This window comes from Fusarium venenatum, assembly GCF_020744135.1.
Source record: "Fusarium venenatum strain MPI-CAGE-CH-0201 chromosome Unknown EDB82scaffold_2, whole genome shotgun sequence".
Classification (NCBI taxonomy): Eukaryota; Fungi; Ascomycota; class Sordariomycetes; order Hypocreales; family Nectriaceae; genus Fusarium; species Fusarium venenatum.
In genome coordinates, this window is record NW_027072130.1 from 5,495,939 (window position 1) to 5,515,105 (window position 19,167).

Below are 19,167 nucleotides of genomic sequence, written 5' to 3' on the forward strand. Positions count from 1 at the left end.
ATTTACTGATTTCGTTGGAGTTGGTTGAAGATTCTGTCTCTATGAAGATGATCCTTGAGAGACCGAATTGTTATACGTAAACCAAGGTACCTCAGAACACAGCCCGGAGAGTTGTAAATCTACATTCTACTTGTAGTATATATGAAGGGAGATAATTATTGTACACATCTTCCAAGCCATCCATCTCGTCAAGTCTTGAGTCATCATCTCATGAAGTCGCTTTATAGCGTGATACCGTATAGTCCCTCACCCTGTATAACCTCCCCATTCTCATACGTAATTCTCTTCCAGCCTTCAGCATGAGTTTCATCACGAATCCACTCCGCGGTTGGGAAATATCGCTGGTCCTTCTTGATGGTAACAACAGATGGAGTACCAGAGAAGTCTGTCATTTTGATCTTGAAGTCTATTTGTCCACAGGTTAGTAATTTACATGGTCCAGGTGAAAAGTTGACACTTACAAGTCTTGTCAGGAATGTTGGCCACCACGTTGATCAGGGCCTCAAGATCAGGTGTCGGCTTGTTATCGATATGCGTAATGAAGGTCGTGGCATAAACGCTGTACAAGTTCGACGGCGAACCGACTAACCAACTTGTGATGTAAACTTCACTGGGCAACTTCTTGATACACTGGCGCACGGTCCGATGCGGCTTCTGGGCTGTTAGACCGCAGAAGTTGACAACACGCGACGTCTCAAACTCATCTTCAAGAACAGTCTGTGCTTTGAAGCTGATTTGCTCACCACTTCGTACAGCGACTACGTCAAGAGATTCCTTCCAGTACATCACATCCACATCAGAAAGCTGTGTGATGAGTTTTCCGTCCAGAGTGATCAGGATATCGCCTTCTTCGAGGGAGTTGGGTAAGCTGCTTGATGCTCGCTTTACCATGAAAAGACGACGGTCCGATGACCTGCTTTGAACTTGGCTGATCCACTCTTCCGAGACGCCCATAACGCGAGCTTCGATGATCGTAACAGCCGCGAGCTCAACGGATAGGCTTCTCAAGCTGGGAACGATACCTTGGCTCAGCTTTTCCGCAATTGGAACAATAGCTTGAGAGCTTAGTCCGAAGCAAGCTTCATCCAGATCTTCCATCTCGTACACAACCCACAGAGCTTGGATAGATCCATCTTCAGCAACAAGGACACCACTGCCGCAATGTGTACCAATTCTGGTCTCTATGTCGACCCTATCAACATTGATAGGTCGTCCTCGAGGGGGGTTTGGAGGCTCTCGTTCCAGTGGTATAACCTTTGTGACGGCTGTAGAAGCATAAACCATCTCATCGCTGTCGTTGTGTCCAACAAAAAAGGTAGAAGCTCCCTGCGAGATACGTTCTGTGTTGAACTTTGCACTCTTTACGGGTGCGTCCACGAGGCTGGGGTCGTATTGAATGATTGCGTAGTGGTGGGAAGGATGCAAAAAGACAACCTTTCCAGGGATCAGAACCGAGTCTGCAAAGGTGAGCTCTATATCACACATCTTTGTGGGCACAACCGTCCTGGAAATAATGACGAATCCACGTTGAGCGTCAATTACGAGTCCCATACCTCGATGAACACGGGTAGACTGTCCATCGATAAGAACAGGAGCGGAGAACTTGACGTTCACAAAACTCCGCACAATCTCCGCCACTGCCCTCAACGGGATGTGCTCCAGTGTGTCAAATGAGGCACTCAGCTTAATCTGCTGAACCGCAGGCAACGGCTCAGCAAGAACATCAACATCCCAAGCACCTGTGTCGTCATTCCTCGTAAACATCTTCATTCTTCGAAACCAATGTCTGTCAATCGGAACAACGGCTGTGCGGACTGTGTGTCGCTCCCAGACGTGCCAGTACTTGATCGCCACTCGCGCCCTGTCAGGGATATCCTTCATGACCTGCACAAAAACGTCCAGGTTTGGTGTCTTTTTGTGATTGACGCTGTCAACCATGATGTAGTTATCATGCATTGGATGAAAGGGTCCTGCTTTGCTAACGTAAACACCACGGCAGGGTAGGACGTAGCGCTGGGCAACTTGGTACGAGATATTGTGAAAGCATGCTGCGCCGACGGTGACGAAGCGATCAGGAGTAATTAAATCGAGATTTTGCACTGTGATGTCTTCTTCCACGTCTTCGCCGTCCCTTTGGACAAGGACGCGGACTGTTTGATCGATGTTTTCGTCAAAGATAGTGTTTAGGCGGAGGAACTGTGTAATTAGTTCCCCGTTGATCTTGATGAGGATGTCTCCCTCTTTGAGTTTTCCATCTGACGGTCCCTCGGAGAGGACGTCGGCCGCGACGATAGCATTGTCTTCTCCTGGAAAGGACTTGCGAAGGACACTCTCCCACTCGGGACTCAACCCAAGTCTCCGACACTCATCAAAGGGTTTAAGTTTGAAGACGGTCTGGATTTCTCCTCTTTTCACCTTGTCTCCGTTCTGGATTTGCTTCAGTGCTTGTAGCGGGCCATCAAGTGGGAGGAAATAATCGGTTGAGCCATCTGTACGGCCACCAGCCTGGAGAGCAATGCCATGACCGTCTACATTGACGACAGGGGATCCTGAAGAGCCGCCGGATGCGGAAGCATTGGCTTGGTAGTAGCAGGTGTTGAAGTCCATGTAGCCATCATAGATGGGGGCATTTCGATCCAGACGGCTAATGAAGCCTGACAGGATACCCAGCTTTTCGCCGCTGTCATTACCAATAACCTTGATCTCAGTCCCAACTGTGCAATGTTAGATAACTGTTTCAAGCGAGAGGTTATGAGCTTACCTTTTGCAAGATCTGGTCGAAGTTGCATGGCGGTGAGTTCCATGTATTTGACCGCGTTTGGATCAAATTTGAGAAAGCCAAAGTCATGGATGGGATCGCGGTAGATTGGATGAACCTCTACTTCTTCCTGGTTGTTGAAGACGATATATCCCGAGAACGGTCCAGGACCAACGACATGGCGATTGGTCAGGATAAGACTTTTAAAAGTTAGCATGGGCGTTTAATCTCCAGCAAAAACAAATGGCGTACCCTCGCTCAGCGTCAACGATAAAGCCAGTCGCTTCACTTGTCTTGGAGATTTCTGTGTCGAATGCATACGGATGTGAAAACTTGACCGATACGACGCATCTGACAACTTTCTCTATAGCTCTTTGCCATGCCTCGCTCTCACTTTCTGAGAGAAGACCTGACTTGGATGGGGCACTCTTTTCATCAGGGTTGGTGATGCCATTTTGGGTAGGCTCTGTAGATTCCGATAATGTCATGTCGCGCATTTTGGGAAGGACGGGATCCTGGTGGATAGTCATGCTGATGGTATATCCTGACGGAATCAGGATGATAGAACAAGATAGCCAGTCAAGCTTGTGAATGAGATGTAATGATGATGTGGGAGAAACGGTAGAGAATACAGAGGAAGTTATAGAGATGTTCAAGGTTGAAAATGAAGGACAAGTGAACACACTGTTTCAGTGCTTACGGTTGAACAAAGCCAGGCAGTCAGCCCTATGAGCAAATCGAACACGCATCACATCACTGACCCCTCATCAGAGTTGAGGCCCCTCAGCCCCGAAAAGTGGATTGGCTTTCCGAAGTGCCGAGTGATAGGGTGACTCAATTGAGGCAACCAACAGTGGCGCAGTATGGAATCAATAGGTCATTTTCAGCCTTGACGACACTAAATATTTCTCACTAGACATCTTGGCTCCATGTTTGGATCTTGGTTTTAGTGGAAGCGAACCAAGTCGCGTGAGAACGATATTTGATGTCGGAGTTATCGGTCACCGAACAAGAGGGATTATTCCGAATGTCGCCGTCAGAAACAGAGACGTTTAGATAATAAACCCAGATAGTTACCTTGCCGCTTATTATGGGATGACTCACTATTATCTCATACGAAAATAATCAGGCTGAGAATAGTCTCATGATGCTGACTTACCAAGGGCAGGACATTCTTCAAAGATATTTACGAAACCTTTTATCTAACATGTCTATTAACTCATTTGACAGTAAGCCAAGATTAACGGAAAACATATCTACAAACTCCTATCCGAAAAACTCTGAACCGCTTTTATTCTAACCAGATGCAAGGGAAACCCTCGTCTTACTCTCTCCCATCCTTAAACTCCACTCCCCATTCCACTCCTCTCTCCTTCTAACCTCAAGCTCAACATCTTTCTTGGGCGTATAAATAGTGGCCATGTCACCTGTGTTCAGCGCCGGGTTCCTTGCCCATTGACCTGAAGCAGGGTTCATATCGCACCGCACAGAAAGAAGAGCCAACACAATCAGAATTTCTGTCGAGGCAAACTGTCGCGCAGGGCACAAATGTGGTGGTGCGCCCCATGCCACGAAACTGCTCGACACGACCGATTTCTTGTCGGATCCCTCTTTTGGCATGAACCGATATGGATCGAAGACATCAGCCGAATCTCCCCATGTAGTTTGGTTGGTGTGCACGGGTTGGCCAGGCATCATGACGAATTGGCCAGCTTTAAGCAGATACTTGTCGTCCAGGAGTGTATCTTCCGTCACCTTTCGAATGTTCGCATGAATATGTCTTGTCCGTTGTGTCTCCTGATAAAGAGATAAAAGCAAAGGGCATTTTGTTTTCAACGCTGCAACGTCCACCACAAACCCAGTCTCTTTGTTTCCACTAACAGCCTGTTCGATTAATTCGCGTCGCACTTCGTCAAGAAGGTCAGGCCGGGAGAACAGCTCGTAGATGGTCCAGAACATGATGGGTACTGTGTTGGCAAAAGCCGCTGTTCCAAAAGTAGCTTGCTGCTTACAAATGTCATCCTCGTCAATGCCTGCTTCTTGCATAGTGCGCTGACGAGCCATATAGACTGCTGACACGTCGACGGGGATGTTCTTATTGTATTTTCGGAAGGCGTCGAAGACAATCTCCCGAGCTGCGTAGCCTTTTCTGGTAATGTCGAGGTTAATGAGATGGAGAGGCATGTAATCTTGCCATTTCCTTGATATTGTTAACTCTCTGGATTAATTCGTAATACATAATGGTTCTTTCACTTACCAAAATGCTTCATCAATCTTGGGGTCACGAAAAGGATGCTCCACGCCCAAGATTCCACAAGCACTCGCCTGCACAACCGCATACCTAGCCCACTCTAACAACAACACCTTTCTCACGCCGTTCTTCTCTCTAGGCAGCAACGCCTCGATGTCAATTAACGCACGATCTGCCATTCTTGAATTCTGCTCGTCAAGACTGGGACCTGGGGCAAGACCATGTTTATGCGCATGACTAAACGAGTCGACCCATTCACTCCCAAAGACTTCAATCGTGGCGGGATTGGCATCACCCATATGCTTGGCAGCAGTTTGCATAAAGGGACGGAAGGAAAGTGTTTTGGTCCTTTGGATAAGAGGGATGAGGCGGGCTGTTTTAGCGACGTAGAGTTTTGTGTTGAAGATGGCGACTGTATAGATTTCTTGGTCTGTTTGCTTGCTGCCTCGTTTATCAATAACTATTCTCCGGAAGCCCTACTGATTCACGTACCTGGTTATCCCGTGGTAGCCAGAACTGTACTTCATCATTCCTAACAAATGTCCAAAAAGTGGTATTTTGGACTGAAGACGCTTCGGTTCTCTCGGGTCATCAAACATGGAAAAGAGCCATTCTAGCGTGTATGCGAACAGGACGAACCCTGCTGCACCATACAAAATCTCACGAAGCATGATGACAACGAAGATGATAGTGTCACGGTTTCTACTTCCAAAAGGTAGGCACGTTCAACATTTTAATAGATATAAATATGGATGATCATTAACCAAGCTGGGTATCTCGCTTATCAAGAATGTTAGATCCTTTAGACCAAGTACGAATACGAACCCCCTTGGTGGAGAGACTAAGAGCTGCTAGCATCGATCTAGCGCTGACCAAAATATCTTGGTTCAGGGGGTTATGGGAAAAGAAACCGAACCCGAGTAAGAAAATGACCAAGGAATAATTGGACCTTGTGCGATTGGTGAGCGATTTCAACCGTTGCGTATAGTTCTCGGCTATGGTCAACGTTGGAAATTGGCTCCAGTTTGAGTTGCCGCCCATGGGGAAAACAATGCAATGGCAAGCCACAGGCGTACATTGTGTCAAAGTCAAGAATGTATACCAAATGCGTGATATTCCATAGCTAACTATTCTTGTTCCTCCTTTTTTTGCCCATCGATAAAGCCGATCCTGAAGCAATGTCTAATTTTTCACAACGCAATAACTTGCGATAGCAACACTGCAAATTCCGCTGCAAACGTCTCGCCGATGATAGCTTTGTTCGAGGTCTACTTAGTTTCACCATCTATTCTACCGGAGCCTAGATACATAACCCGAACAAGCCATCCCCTGCTACTATGGTAGAGTCAAGTCATACGTAATGCCGCCTGGTCGAAGGCATTGATTACCGCATCGTATAATTCATTTGTTTCCTCTACACTTGACTTGGTCCCCAGAAAAAAAGGACCATCGTCAGGGAAGAATAAAGCCTTGCGCAACGCATACGCCAACTCTTCAGTACCCTTGAACACCGGTGCAAACTCTGAAACAATGGCTGAGAATCTCTCCTTGTCAGAAATGTCCTGGATCTTTTGGTTGGCGCTTCTGAGGTTGCCACTGTTATCCTTGTTCCACGGGAAGATTCGGCTATTGGGGGAAATGTCTCCATGTTCAGCGATAGCGAGCCACATGAAGCAGTAGAAGAACGATTCCAGATCATGTCGGTAGGTGTGGGCGATGAAATCGTCTTCGTGGCGGGCAACATCAATAGCCATAAAAGCCTTTGTTCCAATTACATCGGTGACGGGGCCTTCCAACGGGACCCGTAGATCCCTGCCACTGTCGAGGTCGATGAGAAACCCACAAGGTTGGCCTTTTTTGGCTCCAGGCGACTTGTTAATCATGAAGTTTCCAGGGCAAATATCCCTATGAATGATTTCGGCGTCAAAGTACAGGGTCCGGTGAGCTTTGACGGCATCTCGAAGGCAGGTAATCAACTCGAAAACACTTCGGTAGTCGGTGACAGGACGACCGACTGGAGAGATGACAACGCATGCTGTCAGGTACTTGTTCGTTTCTAGGCGTCGTTGGGCGATGAGCTGGTTGACGCCCCAAATGTTAAGTTCGGTAACTCGCTTCATGAACCTCTCCTCCTTTCGACTCGACTCGTCGCGCAGAGAGAATTTCACAATGATCTCTTCGCCTTTATCATCTGTTGCTCTGTAGACAGTGGGTCCATCACTGACAATAACCTGAGGGCGTGTGATGGGTTCTTTGTCCAGCCAAAGTTTGTATGACGAGTTCGCTTCAATCTTGTCGTCGCAGGTTTCCACCTCACCACCCTTGATAACAACATATTGGGACTTGTTGCTAGTGTAGAAGATCATTGGGTTGAGACCAAGTTGCGCGTCGTTCATTTTCATATAGTCGTTTTCGAACTGTTCAAATGGAACGTTGTGCACGATTCCTGAACGGTAAAGGCGCACGCGATCGAAGATCCAAAGCTCCAGCTCATGTCCGCGTAGATAGAAGCCGTGAAGGAACAGACGTGTGGGTTGAGCCTGGAAGACTTTGTCGGCGCTGTCGTAGAGAATACCGATAGCGGAATTGTGATCGTGGTTGGACTCGGGAGAGATTTCTATGCCGACGACTTGTGTTTCGGGCCAGGGGTTGCTGTCCTTCTCGTGCGCAGAAGGCATAAGGAGATGCTGGATGACGCCACGTTCGAGGGATATACCGCGGAGGACGCGCTGGGGAGTGTTACGCTTCCAACAAATACCCTTAAAGTACTTGTCGAACCAGGACATGTCCTGTTTCCATATGTCGAATTCTATCTTGTCCATGTTGATGATATTGGTAAAGGTGCGATGAATGATGATTGTGTAAACATAGGTTCAGATTTGTCTTTAGGTAGCGCGTAGGTCAAACGGTTTCTGAATTGATGTGGAAGGAAGAGATTTGGTTGTGCGAAAAGAAGAAGGCCGCGACCTGGTTTTACGGCGAGAGGAAAGAAGGTTCGTCGTATCACGTTGATGTTGGAAGGTCACACACAGCCCCCGTTGGTTACGCGCAGGCGCGACTGCACAAATAATGCTTCACTATCGCGATATGAGGCAGACAAACAACAGTGGGTAAGTGACATGCAGTAGAGAGTGAAGGATCGAATATGGCAGTGAGTTGATAACTAACATGAAGTGACTATCCAGTCACTTCAAAGAGTGTTGTTACTGTGAAAAAAAAAACAGGAAATCACCCAGCAATATCGACAGCACAAAGTAGATTTCATCTAATGGCGATCTGTCTTTATCTCATGTGGGATCTCATGTAGAGCAAAGTTCAGATTAGGGCTTCCCGTTCATTCGCCTGTTGATCTATCACCCCCTCAGCAACCGCGTGCCTCTTTTTCGCCAACCTTTTCACTACCAGACCCGGAGTATCTTTTGTATGTCCAAATGCTATTTCCATTCCAGGGGCTGCAAAACATGTCATGAGATCTTGGGCAAGGTTCTGTTTGGTGGTCAATATTGTGTGCCTTGAATGTTGATTTGTGGAACAAGCGCAAACTGTGTTTCATGCAAACTCCTTATGGCCTAGAGTAGGTTGACTTGGCCGAGACTCTATTCCATAGGCTTAGGGCAACTGCATTAATTTTGTGATAAGCGCGCAACGTCGAGTAAGTTCATAGACATGCGACCAGATACTGTCAAGGGTGCGGCGAGCTGCCATCATATGCATCTAACATCGTGGGCAAAGCCTCACTACGCGCATAAAGCATGAAGCAAATCCCAGACGATAATTAACACTTTACGAGGTCATCTATTATATAGCAGTTGATCTTGATCAAAGACATAGACTTGTAGGTTTATTACTTCTTCTCTACGATCGGCTTAATCATCTCGGTGAGCGTGTCAGGCTGGGTGAGATTAGGCGTATGTCCACTCTGAATCTTATGAACCCCAACTCTCCCATTCGTCATACCTTTGAGTAACTCAACCATACCAAACTGATACTCTGGGACAACGAGTTTATCTTGTTCACAGATGATGTAGTGGACCTTGACATCTTTGTATCCGGCGTATGTAAGCTGACCTTTGTATGCGGCTGTCGAATGCTGGGACAGCTCCTTTGCCAGCTTGAGAGCTTCTTCGGGTGGTGAATCTGAGTAGATGAATGGCGCGCATTCAGGTGTGAGTGTCATGTAATCATCCTTGGAAAGTCAGTGGTTTACTCTTGTCATGGGTAAAGAAAGGTAAACCTGCCTCGATGATGAGATAGTCTGGGGCTGTTAGCAATGATATGACGGATCCGCCGACCGGCAGTGCAACTCCAGCAAGATAAATGATGTTGCTGACGCCGCCTTTCTTCCCCTGAGATTGTCGGGCTTTCTGTGAGAGTGCTTCCAGGCATTGAGTAGCGGGTACACCACCGTATGAATGAGCCAGCAGGATTACTTCTCTGTCCTCATCTAATAGTTTCTCCACGACAGATACAATCTCATCGACGTCGTCACTCATTGTAGCAGGGTTCCTTCCTTCCTTTCGACCGACAGAGGGTAAGTCAACGATCTCGGATTGTATGCCATGGCGAGCGAAACTCTGAGCGAGAGGTTCGTAGAGCGACGGCGATGCGAAAGAGCCAGGGATAATAACGACGGTCGCCATACTAAAGACTGATGATAGAGAAACCGAGTGTTGAAATGATGCGAAATGTTGTTGATATATCAGCTAATATATGTCTCAGTCCGTGCCCCAATGTCACATCGCGAAAGGAGAGAATGTCTCAGACGAGACGGAATTACTGCCGTAAGAGGACACTTTTTCCATTTCTTTGTGCGGGGCCACGATAAGGATAGCATGAGCAGATCAATGCGTTCTATAGAGAGAAAGTGATTTATCCCTGCCCAGGAATTAAAATAAGCTTGAATCAAGTCCTGTGGCTTTTTTTTGTCTGTGTTTTGTTCCATGGCAATTAACATGGCAATTGATTGCACTACAATGCATCTTTTCAGGCGTGCATTTGCCAGCAACTATACCATTTAGAACAATCTACTTGTTCACATACATCATTAATCTGACATTCGATTCTTCACACTGGATGCATCCGTTGTCTTTATTGTTAATTGTTTTGCTGCTTTCTCTTTATTGAGACTTTAGGGGGTAGCAGAAGAATTGACCGCTACGCTTTAGGCTACAAAATTAAATAGTCTAACAAGTATGGTCCAAGTGGAATAAAATGGCCTACTAATTTAGTCTCTTGTGCATCTGGCAGCTAACTTTTCTGGTACCAGACTGAAGAATGCGTTGCTCTAGAATAATTCAGGGACTGTGGGCCCCTATCTTATCTCCCTGCAGCGACGCCACTCAACTAAAGTTAGCGCCTGGACCCTGCGATGAAGGTCGCTACTGTAAACGGTTTAGCGCTGTACTACAAAGGCAGAGACTTTTCTCAATATCAAAACCGTCGGTCCCTCAACAAAGAAGAAACATGCAACGCCTTCGCCTTAACACAACACTTCTTCAAAACCCACGTCTCTCACTTTTCCCTCTCCCAAAAATCACAGCGCTTCACACTTCTCCTTTTTCTTCTTTGATAATGGACAACAAACGTCGCTCTGGTCGTGGCGGTCGTGGCGGCAAGAGAGGTTCTCATTCGCAAGCTCATCGCGGCGGAAGACCTGGACAGAACCAGAACCAAGACCAGCCTCGTCGTGAGCAGCAAAGAGACACTCCCGAGCATTCAAACAATGATCATGTTGACCCTCCTGCCACCGCTCTTGCCCCCGAAGCAGGTGCCTTCAGTACGCGTCGCTTCGACAGCCTTTTGGAAAACAACAAGGTTGATCCCGTCATCGTTCGCACCATCACAAACGACATGAAATTCGAGTACATGACCCCTGTGCAAGCCAGCACTCTGGATGAGCTTCTTCCTCCTCATCGCAATGACTGCCTCGTTCAGGCCCGTACTGGAACGGGTAAGACGATGGCTTTCCTTCTACCGGCCCTGCAGACCATGATCAACCAGAAGCGTGGCTCGGGTAGCGGTATCTCTTTGCTTGTCGTCTCGCCAACTCGCGAACTCGCGCAGCAGATTTCCACCGAAGCAACCAAGGTTCTCAAGAACCTCCCTCAGTATCGCGTGCAGTGCGTCATGGGTGGAACAAACAAGGAGCGCGAAGAGAGAGCTATCATCGGCGGCTGTGAGATTCTCATCGCCACACCCGGTCGTCTTTTGGACCACATGTCCAGCGAGGACATCCGACACTGCATGCGCCACGTCGACACTCTAGTCCTTGACGAAGCAGACCGTCTTCTCGATATGGGCTTCCTCAAGGATCTTCGCTCAATTGTTAATCAACTTCCCAACAAGGCCGATACCAACCGCCAAGGCATGCTCTTCTCCGCCACCATTGCTCCCCATGTGAAGCAGGTCGCCGAGCTCGTGTGCTCGCCTCAGTACAAGTTCATCTCGACCATCCCCGAGGGTGAAGTCAACACCCACGAGCGCGTTCCTCAGTTCCTTGTCAAGGTTCCTACCTTTTCCGACATGGCGCCCGCCATGGTCGGAGTCGTTCGCGAGGAGGCAACTCGAGGCCAGAACTTCAAGGCAATTCTGTTTGCGACTACTGCTGCGATTGCCGACTTTTACTTCAGCATTCTCGAGGCTACCCCCGGTTTGCCGCCCGTGTCGGTTCTCCACAGTCGCATGGCACAGAACAAGAGAACCAGAATCACCAACGACTACCGAACTGCTCGCAGCGCTATTCTCGTAGCTACTGATGTTGTCGCTCGAGGAATGGATTTCCCTGGTGTCACCACTGTTATCCAAGTTGGTCTGCCCGCTGACAAGCAAAGCTACATCCACCGTCTAGGCCGAACTGCACGAGCTGATGCCGATGGTCGAGGAATCTTGATTGTCTCCGAGGTAGAAGGTTTCTTTCCCAAGTACACCCTCAAGGAGATCAATTTTCAGGAACGTGAGGCCGACCTGTCGCCTACCCAGGACGTCATCGACCAAGCCACCAAGATGGAAGACGAGGCCAAGTCGCGCGTTTACCAAGCCTGGTTGGGCTACTACAACAGCCACATGAAGGCTCTTCGATGGAGCAAGGAGGACCTCGTCCGTCAGGGCAACGTGTTCGCACGCAATGGTCTCGGAGCTCCCGAAGTCCCAGCTCTGCAGAAGAGCACTGTTAGCAAGATGGGCTTGAAGGGTATTAAGGGTCTTAACGTCACGGCCGACCGACCTCGCACTAAGCATGGAGCTCCTGGCGGCCACGGTGACAACGGACGTGGAAAGCGAGGACGAATGTAAATGATGGGTAATTGGTTCTCTCATGAAATGAAAATATCGGCAGGAATGGATGGAGTTAAGGACATTGCAGAGGGGATTTTATGATTGTTTATATACGATGATACTGCATAGACTTAAAGAATGAACCAGCAAAACAGACATATTGAGCACACTCTCGCCGAAACATGAATGTGTTGATGGAGCAAACAACTTACAAGGGTCCGTCGGCTGGTTAGTCATCGATGTACCTATAATGGAAGATTGATGATCCGCTATGACTACAAGAGGCCTGTCGAATTGATACATCACATACACCATCTCCTGCAATCTTACCACAAAGAACTTTTGCCACAAAGGAAAAAGAAAATGCAGCAGCAATCTCACCTCATCTTTGAACATGGGCATCTGCAACTATACGCACCAACTCGCTATGTTCCTCCCGAGGGATGTGAAGAATGGACCAAGTCGCATCTGGATGACATCTGTCTAGACATGGACTCTTTAACCCTGGAGTCTTCTCCAGCAAAAGCGGAACGCAAAAGGCAATTCTCCCGGAAATACAAGATCCAATCTCGCCTGACTACCCATAACGGCACGCTAGTACTGGGTCAGCCTATGGCCCACGTATACCCTCCCATGATAAATCCCACCAGTAATTCTGGCCCAAGAATTTCTTTTTTCTTGTCGTTGCCAGGAGAGCTTCGTCTTGGCGTCTATCGCCACCTTCTCGTCTCTCAAAATCTCCCCGTTCTTTGCTCCACTGTAGCTGCTGGCGGCTTTCGCGTTCTGGCTGAGGAATTGTACGATTTGGACCTCGGGATCCATCCACAGATTCTGCAGACATGTAAGACAATTAACCGAGAAGCGACGCAGGTTCTATATGCGGACAATGTCTTCCGAAGAAAAGTTTACTGGCCGAATTCTTGGGGGAGGAGGGGAGAAAGAAGGCCTTTACCTCTGAAGGAATCTTCGCCCATCAATCATGTCAATTTGCAGAGCATCACAAACATCCGCATCTTTCGGGAATACCGCAAATGGCTGCGCGATGGAAGACTGAGAGTTTTGGATGAGTTTCCCTCGTTGAGAGAGTTGCAGGTCCACGTCGACATGAATGACGCCCGGGACGTGTCCTTGGTATACAAAGATGCTTTGAGATCAATCAATCTTCACCATCGTCAACTGCCCTGTCTGAAGTTCAAAATGCGCCTCGCATTCGACCAAGCTTATAAAGACTGGTGCAACGAGTACACCAGTCGCCCCATGGGCTTCAGTCTCCACCTGCGAAAAAAGGCAGAATTGGAAAATTGGTTCCAGAAAGAGGATATGTTTGCCGACAAAAAGATCACATGGCAATTTCTTATAGAATTGTCTAGCTATGTCGGGCCATCGGCAACGATCATGTTCTCAACGGTTACGTCCCAATCGAGGGACCAGGCCGATGATATATCTTGCTGCGTCGACGTCGATGGCAAAAATACGTGGAGTAAACTACCGATGTGACAAGTCAATTTTACCATTATCCGATGCATAAACTGTGCAAAACAGGCATTGGGAGAGCAAACGTGGGCAAGCTAGGCAAGTCAGGGGGATCTAAGACATATCATGTTTCATTTTTCATTATAGTGGAACAGCCTTTCGATGTGTCATCTGCAAGTGATGGTCAAATACAGCCAGCTATCCAATGAGCAAGTCTTCAATTGGGGATGCTCAGGTTCCTTCAGTCCCTGTAATTCATGAAAGTCCACCTCGTGCCTATTCTCTTCTTATTACAGCATTACGAACAAGAACAACGCATGAGAGGGTTACACACAGCTTGTAGGTTTGTAAACAAGTTTTGGAGATTTCCGTAGCGCTGATATCGTACATATTTTTTTACGCCGTTTCGTAGAAAGCTGCACAGTCAGGGTTTGGACCGTGCTGCTTGCAGAGTCCGTGATAGTGACCCCTGGAACAGATTTACGATCGCTTGAGGCCTAGTCACGATGAGACTAATGATCAGGCTTGTCCTAGAAAAGCATAGAATTTTATCCAATGCCACACTGGGTTCCAATCCCGGCGAATGTAACCACGACCAGCATCCCACCAAGATAATGCACTCTACCACCTCACTGCACTTTGGAAGAAAAAGCAAAAACAAAAGAAAGCAGAAGCCAATATAGATATAGCATTGAATCCACTTGTACCCTCCCTACGATATCCGTTTCGTAAAAGGCATTTCTGAGTTCTGATTATATTTATATTTAAGAAAATGAATCTACCCGCGGCTTTTCTCTTTTCTCTAATCCGTTCCATGTACAATTCTTGGGCACATTTTAGTAATTGGCCGGTATCACGATGGTTTCCCTTCGTGTGGCCGTTTCTCTCTGCGTAGCCTATCTGTCATACTTGGCTGCCGCAATATCTCTGGAGGATATCCCGAAATGCTCTGTAAGTACCGAGTCCACTGCTGACCGTTTCTCTCAGCCTTCTTAGCACGCCCGTTACTAATCATGGTGATGGTGAAAATAGCTACCATGTGTTATTCAGGTAATGAGCAATCCAGCAGTTGCCAATTCGAGCATCGAAGCCATGTGCGCAGCCAGGGAGTTGGAAAAAACAATCCAGGATTGTATTTCAGACAAGTGCACGATAAGAGAGGCACTCCGTATGCTTTGTCCAACCATGATCGATCACGTCTCTTGACTATCTAACACGAGTCTAGAATTCGCGGATTTTGTCTCTGAAGTATGCAATATACCTCAAGAAGACAACCGTCCAAAGTATCGAGCTGTTATCATTACTTGGACCAGTATTAGTCTCGTTGCAGTAATATTATTAGTCGCTTCCAAAACATTCGTTGCGACTCCTTGGGGACTCGACGATAGTTTTTCTATACTTACCTTTGTATGTCATGCCTTTTGTACAATTTCTGTATGTACAATCAACTGACATCTGGCCAGTGTATCATTGTGCCCTGCTCAGTCTTCTTTCTTCGCGGTAAGTCTTTTGAGCAGATTTTAAGCATTTGTTATCGATCACAACTAATTCAACTACTACAGCAACTGATAACGGATTTGGATCTATCCAGACGTTATACAAATCTGACGATTTCAGTCCCTTACTCAAGGTATGCCGCACATTAATGTGTTGCGAATGAGAATGCTCATCTTTTTACAGAACATATTTGTCTGGCAGGTCCTCTTTATCGCTGGTCTGGCTAGCGCAAAGGTATCTATTCTCCTCTTCTTCTTGAGAATCTTCCCGGGTCAGAAATTCAGACGCATGGTTTGGACAACACTCGTCTTCAACACTGTCGCCACGATAATCCTTCTCGTTGTTCAGCTCACAGTGGGACGCATTGTCGAGTTGGTTTGGGATCACGAGGATCTCACTGCGAGCATGGACAAATACAAAAAGCCCATTATCATCATCTTGGCGCACTGCGTGGTCGACCTTTGTGTTGATGTCTGGATGCTTATATTACCCATGACCCAGCTTTACAACTTGGGATTAAGAACAGACAAGAAGATCCGGGTCATGTGCATGTTTGGGGTTGGAATATTGTAAGCCGAAACTTTGCATACGTCTTTCTTCAAACACTAACACGACAATAGCTTGACTGCTGTCAGTCTTGTACGGTTGATAATGCAGGCCAAGGTTGTGCCAAACCCTAGTGAAACAGGTAGGTCATCACCAGTTAATACATTATCGCTTGCTTACAATTCTACAGACAGCAAGCTACATTCTACCGTGGTTTGGGCAAACATCGAGCTCAACGTCGGTTTCATAGTAGCGGTCGTAGCGCCTATCCGCCAACTCTTCCAACTCATCGCAGCCAGCGGCAAATCTCAGGACGTTCCAACAACGAACAGAAGTCGATCCAGAACTGTGACATTTGTAGATCGCTCTCTTGTGCGGATCAAGGATGTTGATGAGGAACAGTTGGTGATACAGGATGTCGGTAATTTGTGCGGTACGACATTCAACACTTCAAGTAGTAGAGACACGACCAAGAGGCATGACCATGACGATATTGAGCTGAGCCAGCTAGGAACAATCAGTAATGGGAAGGGACAAAATTGAATAGATGGCGGTATGATAGTCGGGGGTATGAGGCTATGAGTGATGATTTTTTTATTTAATTTTATCCTGCCCTACGGTTCAAGTCTTGGGACCGCATGATGTAACTAGAATTTGGAGCTAGGCTCTCTTGAAGACAATTTGGCCCACTCTATGATGTTCCATGTCTACATGTACCTTGTACACTCACTCATCTACTGCGAGATCAAACTAAACGTTTTGACAAGACTAAAGCCGTCTTGGCTTCTCCGGATATTCAACGTTTTATACTAAAATTATCCTGTCAAGAAAAGACAAGACTCTTAGTCTCGGGAATCGAGGGTAACACTGAGAAACAAGCATCACACCAAGGCTTGGGCCCACGAATCACAATCCCCGTTCCAAAACTTGGCACGCCTTATTACTAGTGACGTCACGAGCGTAGTCTTTGTGGGATGACAAGCTACGTAAAGCCGCAGAGAAATGTTGCACTCTACAACCAAAAGCCCTATCAATTTGCGGTGTGCGGGTTTAAGTCTGCAGACTATGCCATCATTGTGCGCCCAGAGGACCCTGGCAGGGTTTGAGACTTGAGGCTTATATACTTCCCGATGATCTACGACGCTTCAAGGGTCGTTGGGCATCAAGCAGAGAACAGATAAGCAGTAGATATACCAGAACGGCCTGGTCAACTTCAACTCTGCACATTAACCATCCAAGATGAACTACGCAAATATGATCGAGGAGAAAAACCTCAAGGTAAACTCACCCTGTCGCACTGCCATTTGTTCGACGCTAACTCTGCTAGAAAACATTTATTATCGCCACGCTATGTTCTACTCTCGTCGGAACCTTTACCTCATCGATGGGCCTCTGGGACCGCGTCAAAGAGAAGCGCATACAAGCTAAACGGGACACTACCCAAGACGAAGAGATCAAAAATCTCAAGGCCAAAGTCGAACAAGCCTCCCTCGAACGCGACCGAGCCTCCTCCAACAGGCAGAGAATACGGGACGAAGTCGAAGCCTCGTTCGAACGGTCGGGCGCCCTCATCAATCGCGAATTCGAAAATGGATACCAGAGATACGGCAAACAATTCGCCATTGGCGACGTCGTGACCGAGAATAAATTACAGGCACAGGTCATCGCGTTGCAACAGACGGTGATCAATGTCCTTCAGGATGCGCTATACAGTGGGAGGCAACTTGACCGCGCCGATATGGCCAGGCTTGTTGCTGCCTCTGATGCCGCGCGGGAGGGTTCTCTTGGTGCTCTCCGACAACAGCGACAGCGTCTGGGGGAGCTAGAGGGTCCAATGCCTCCACCTTCACAAGCCCTTCTACCACCCAAGCGAGCTTCTACCGTGGTCAGAGACGATCCTCTGTACTGTCGCTATGCCCTCGATCTACAATACATTCCCGAACGACCTCTCTCAACGAGCTTCGCCCCCCGCGGTGACCGTCTCTGCCCCGCCTGTGATGTCTTTCTCGACGTCGAAGACGACGATGGCTGGGCGATCGGCAAGACAGCCACACGTCTGATCACAGAGCAGGGCTACAAGCGTGAAATTGATGAAGAGCTCGAGTTCCATATAAGTCCGCGATTCGTCATAAAATGCCATACACCGGAAGGAGAATTCGCCTGCGTGCTGTGCAGTCGCTTCCGTGAAGAAGACGTTCTATGTCCTACGGCGGATACTCTTGTCAACCACATCGGAAAGGAACACAGCGTTGCAGAGATGGAGAGGGAGTCTGACTTTGAAGTGCGTTCTCTAGATCTCGATAGGAGAAGCTTGGCTTCTGCCAGGCCTATCGATATGAACAAGAGGATCATGCCGCCAAGGTCGGTGGATTCAGGGAGGGGAAGTTCGTCTGGGAAGTCTGTCGCCGACGTGGACAGGCGAAGTGCGAGGGCTATGAGTGTCGATAGAAGGAGTATGGATCGAAGAAGCATGGATGGGAGAAGTATGGTGGGGAGGAGCGTCTACTAAATGAGCATGGTGTTTTGCGTAGCGATTATTTGTTTTAAGCGTTTGTGAAAGATTTGCTGCAACTTTATTATGTTTTCAAGTGATCAACTTTACCCTCCATCCGTTGTTTTTATTGTGGTGATGCGCTGCGTCACATTTTCTTTGGTTCTGATCCCTCTTGTTGATTATGCTCCTGAGCCTCGACTCTAGACTCTTTTTACTTCCTTAGTCCTCATGAAGAAAGATTATAAACACCTTTTCGAATTGATCATCGCCACGCATCCTCTCTTCGTATACACGCTTCTTCTCTTTCTGCCACTCCATCGCCTCGCTCACATTATGTGCCTGTAAAGCTCCGATATAAGCGCTATCTGCCGCCTCATACTCTTGGTACACAGCAGTGAGTTCGGGATACTGTTTGTTCCCTAGTCAGCCGTCAGGTTCCCGATGCCTAAAAGTCTGCACTCACGTTCATGACGACCCATTGTTGAAATGCCTGGTTTTCATCTGTCATGTCGTCCTTCTCAAATTTGCTCTTTGCTTTGTCTTTAGTCTTTTGTGCCTTTTTGCCGGCTTCGAGAAATTCTTTCTTGGTTTGGTTGACACGGGCTTCCATCTTCGTGCGTTCTTGGTCAGATGTTACAGAGTTGATGAGTCTCATGAAGTTGTAGCGAGGTAAGCTGCTTATTTGTAGCCTAACATTGATCTATCAGCGGCACGATACTTTCCACGTATAACAACCTAATGCAAGATGACGAAAACAAACGGCTTCACCCACCTTGATTTAACACCAGGAAAGCTTGGTCGCTGTAGGGCTGACGTTGTGATTGGCAAATTTCTCAATTACTGAACTAGCCTTTGCCAGCAGAAACCTAATCTCTG

The 19,167-nt window shown here is 47.5% G+C and overlaps 7 protein-coding genes across 7 annotated transcripts; 2 read left to right on the top strand and 5 right to left on the bottom strand.

The window, feature by feature from the left end:
* Nucleotides 1-12: 12 nt before the first annotated feature.
* On the bottom strand, nt 13-3,641 carry EDB82DRAFT_499296 (trypsin-like cysteine/serine peptidase domain-containing protein). Its single transcript, XM_025735024.2, has 4 exons — nt 3,011-3,641; nt 2,762-2,958; nt 462-2,714; nt 13-406 (listed from the first exon to the last, which is right to left on the bottom strand). Exons 1-4 carry the CDS (start codon nt 3,286-3,288, stop codon nt 222-224), a joined length of 2,913 nt encoding a protein of 970 aa, XP_025585772.1. The 5' UTR covers nt 3,289-3,641; the 3' UTR covers nt 13-221.
* A 52-nt stretch (nt 3,642-3,693) lies between these two features.
* EDB82DRAFT_536461 (cytochrome P450) lies at nt 3,694-5,680 on the bottom strand (the record flags this gene model as incomplete). The annotated part of the gene is made up of 3 exons (XM_025735025.2): nt 3,694-4,958; nt 5,016-5,450; nt 5,502-5,680. 3 exons carry the CDS (start codon nt 5,678-5,680, stop codon nt 4,055-4,057), a joined length of 1,518 nt encoding a protein of 505 aa, XP_025585773.1. The 3' UTR covers nt 3,694-4,054.
* Nucleotides 5,681-6,136: 456 nt separating this feature from the next.
* Nucleotides 6,137-7,831, bottom strand: EDB82DRAFT_566843 (kinase-like domain-containing protein; the record flags this gene model as incomplete). The annotated part of the gene is made up of 1 exon (XM_025735026.2): nt 6,137-7,831. The coding sequence occupies one exon, from the start codon at nt 7,829-7,831 to the stop codon at nt 6,356-6,358; it is 1,476 nt and encodes a 491-aa protein (XP_025585774.1). The 3' UTR covers nt 6,137-6,355.
* Nucleotides 7,832-8,824: 993 nt separating this feature from the next.
* EDB82DRAFT_499300 (Alpha/beta hydrolase fold-1) lies at nt 8,825-9,761 on the bottom strand. The gene is made up of 2 exons (XM_065608595.1): nt 9,248-9,761; nt 8,825-9,195 (listed from the first exon to the last, which is right to left on the bottom strand). Exons 1-2 carry the CDS (start codon nt 9,647-9,649, stop codon nt 8,854-8,856), a joined length of 744 nt encoding a protein of 247 aa, XP_065464847.1. The 5' UTR covers nt 9,650-9,761; the 3' UTR covers nt 8,825-8,853.
* Nucleotides 9,762-10,580: 819 nt separating this feature from the next.
* Nucleotides 10,581-16,340, top strand: EDB82DRAFT_545604 (uncharacterized protein; the record flags this gene model as incomplete). The annotated part of the gene is made up of 11 exons (XM_065609440.1): nt 10,581-12,176; nt 12,207-12,295; nt 12,539-13,761; nt 14,650-14,705; nt 14,787-14,922; nt 14,980-15,161; nt 15,218-15,254; nt 15,317-15,384; nt 15,435-15,820; nt 15,872-15,939; nt 15,988-16,340. 11 exons carry the CDS (start codon nt 10,581-10,583, stop codon nt 16,338-16,340), a joined length of 4,194 nt encoding a protein of 1,397 aa, XP_065464848.1.
* A 426-nt stretch (nt 16,341-16,766) lies between these two features.
* Nucleotides 16,767-18,306, top strand: EDB82DRAFT_536467 (uncharacterized protein; the record flags this gene model as incomplete). Its single annotated transcript, XM_025735030.2, has 2 exons — nt 16,767-17,075; nt 17,125-18,306. The coding sequence occupies exons 1-2, from the start codon at nt 17,037-17,039 to the stop codon at nt 18,304-18,306; spliced, it is 1,221 nt and encodes a 406-aa protein (XP_025585778.2). The 5' UTR covers nt 16,767-17,036.
* Nucleotides 18,307-18,510: 204 nt separating this feature from the next.
* On the bottom strand, nt 18,511-18,901 carry EDB82DRAFT_475255 (uncharacterized protein; the record flags this gene model as incomplete). The annotated part of the gene is made up of 2 exons (XM_065608034.1): nt 18,511-18,699; nt 18,755-18,901. The coding sequence occupies 2 exons, from the start codon at nt 18,899-18,901 to the stop codon at nt 18,511-18,513; spliced, it is 336 nt and encodes a 111-aa protein (XP_065464849.1).
* Between the last annotated feature and the right edge of the window lie 266 nt (nt 18,902-19,167).

Bases quoted from the DNA above. Each gene is read 5' to 3' on its own strand.
- EDB82DRAFT_499300 (XM_065608595.1), bottom strand. From the start codon at position 9,649: ATGGCGACCGTCGTTATTATCCCTGGCTCTTTCGCATCGCCGTCGCTC. The intron at 9,196-9,247 runs GCAGGTTTACCT...TGACTTTCCAAG, and splicing joins CAGACTATCTCATCATCGAG to GATGATTACATGACACTCAC.
- EDB82DRAFT_499296 (XM_025735024.2), bottom strand. From the start codon at position 3,288: ATGACTATCCACCAGGATCCCGTCCTTCCCAAAATGCGCGACATGACA. The intron at 2,959-3,010 runs GTACGCCATTTG...AACTTTTAAAAG, and splicing joins ATCGTTGACGCTGAGCGAGG to TCTTATCCTGACCAATCGCC. The intron at 2,715-2,761 runs GTAAGCTCATAA...AACATTGCACAG, and splicing joins TCGACCAGATCTTGCAAAAG to TTGGGACTGAGATCAAGGTT.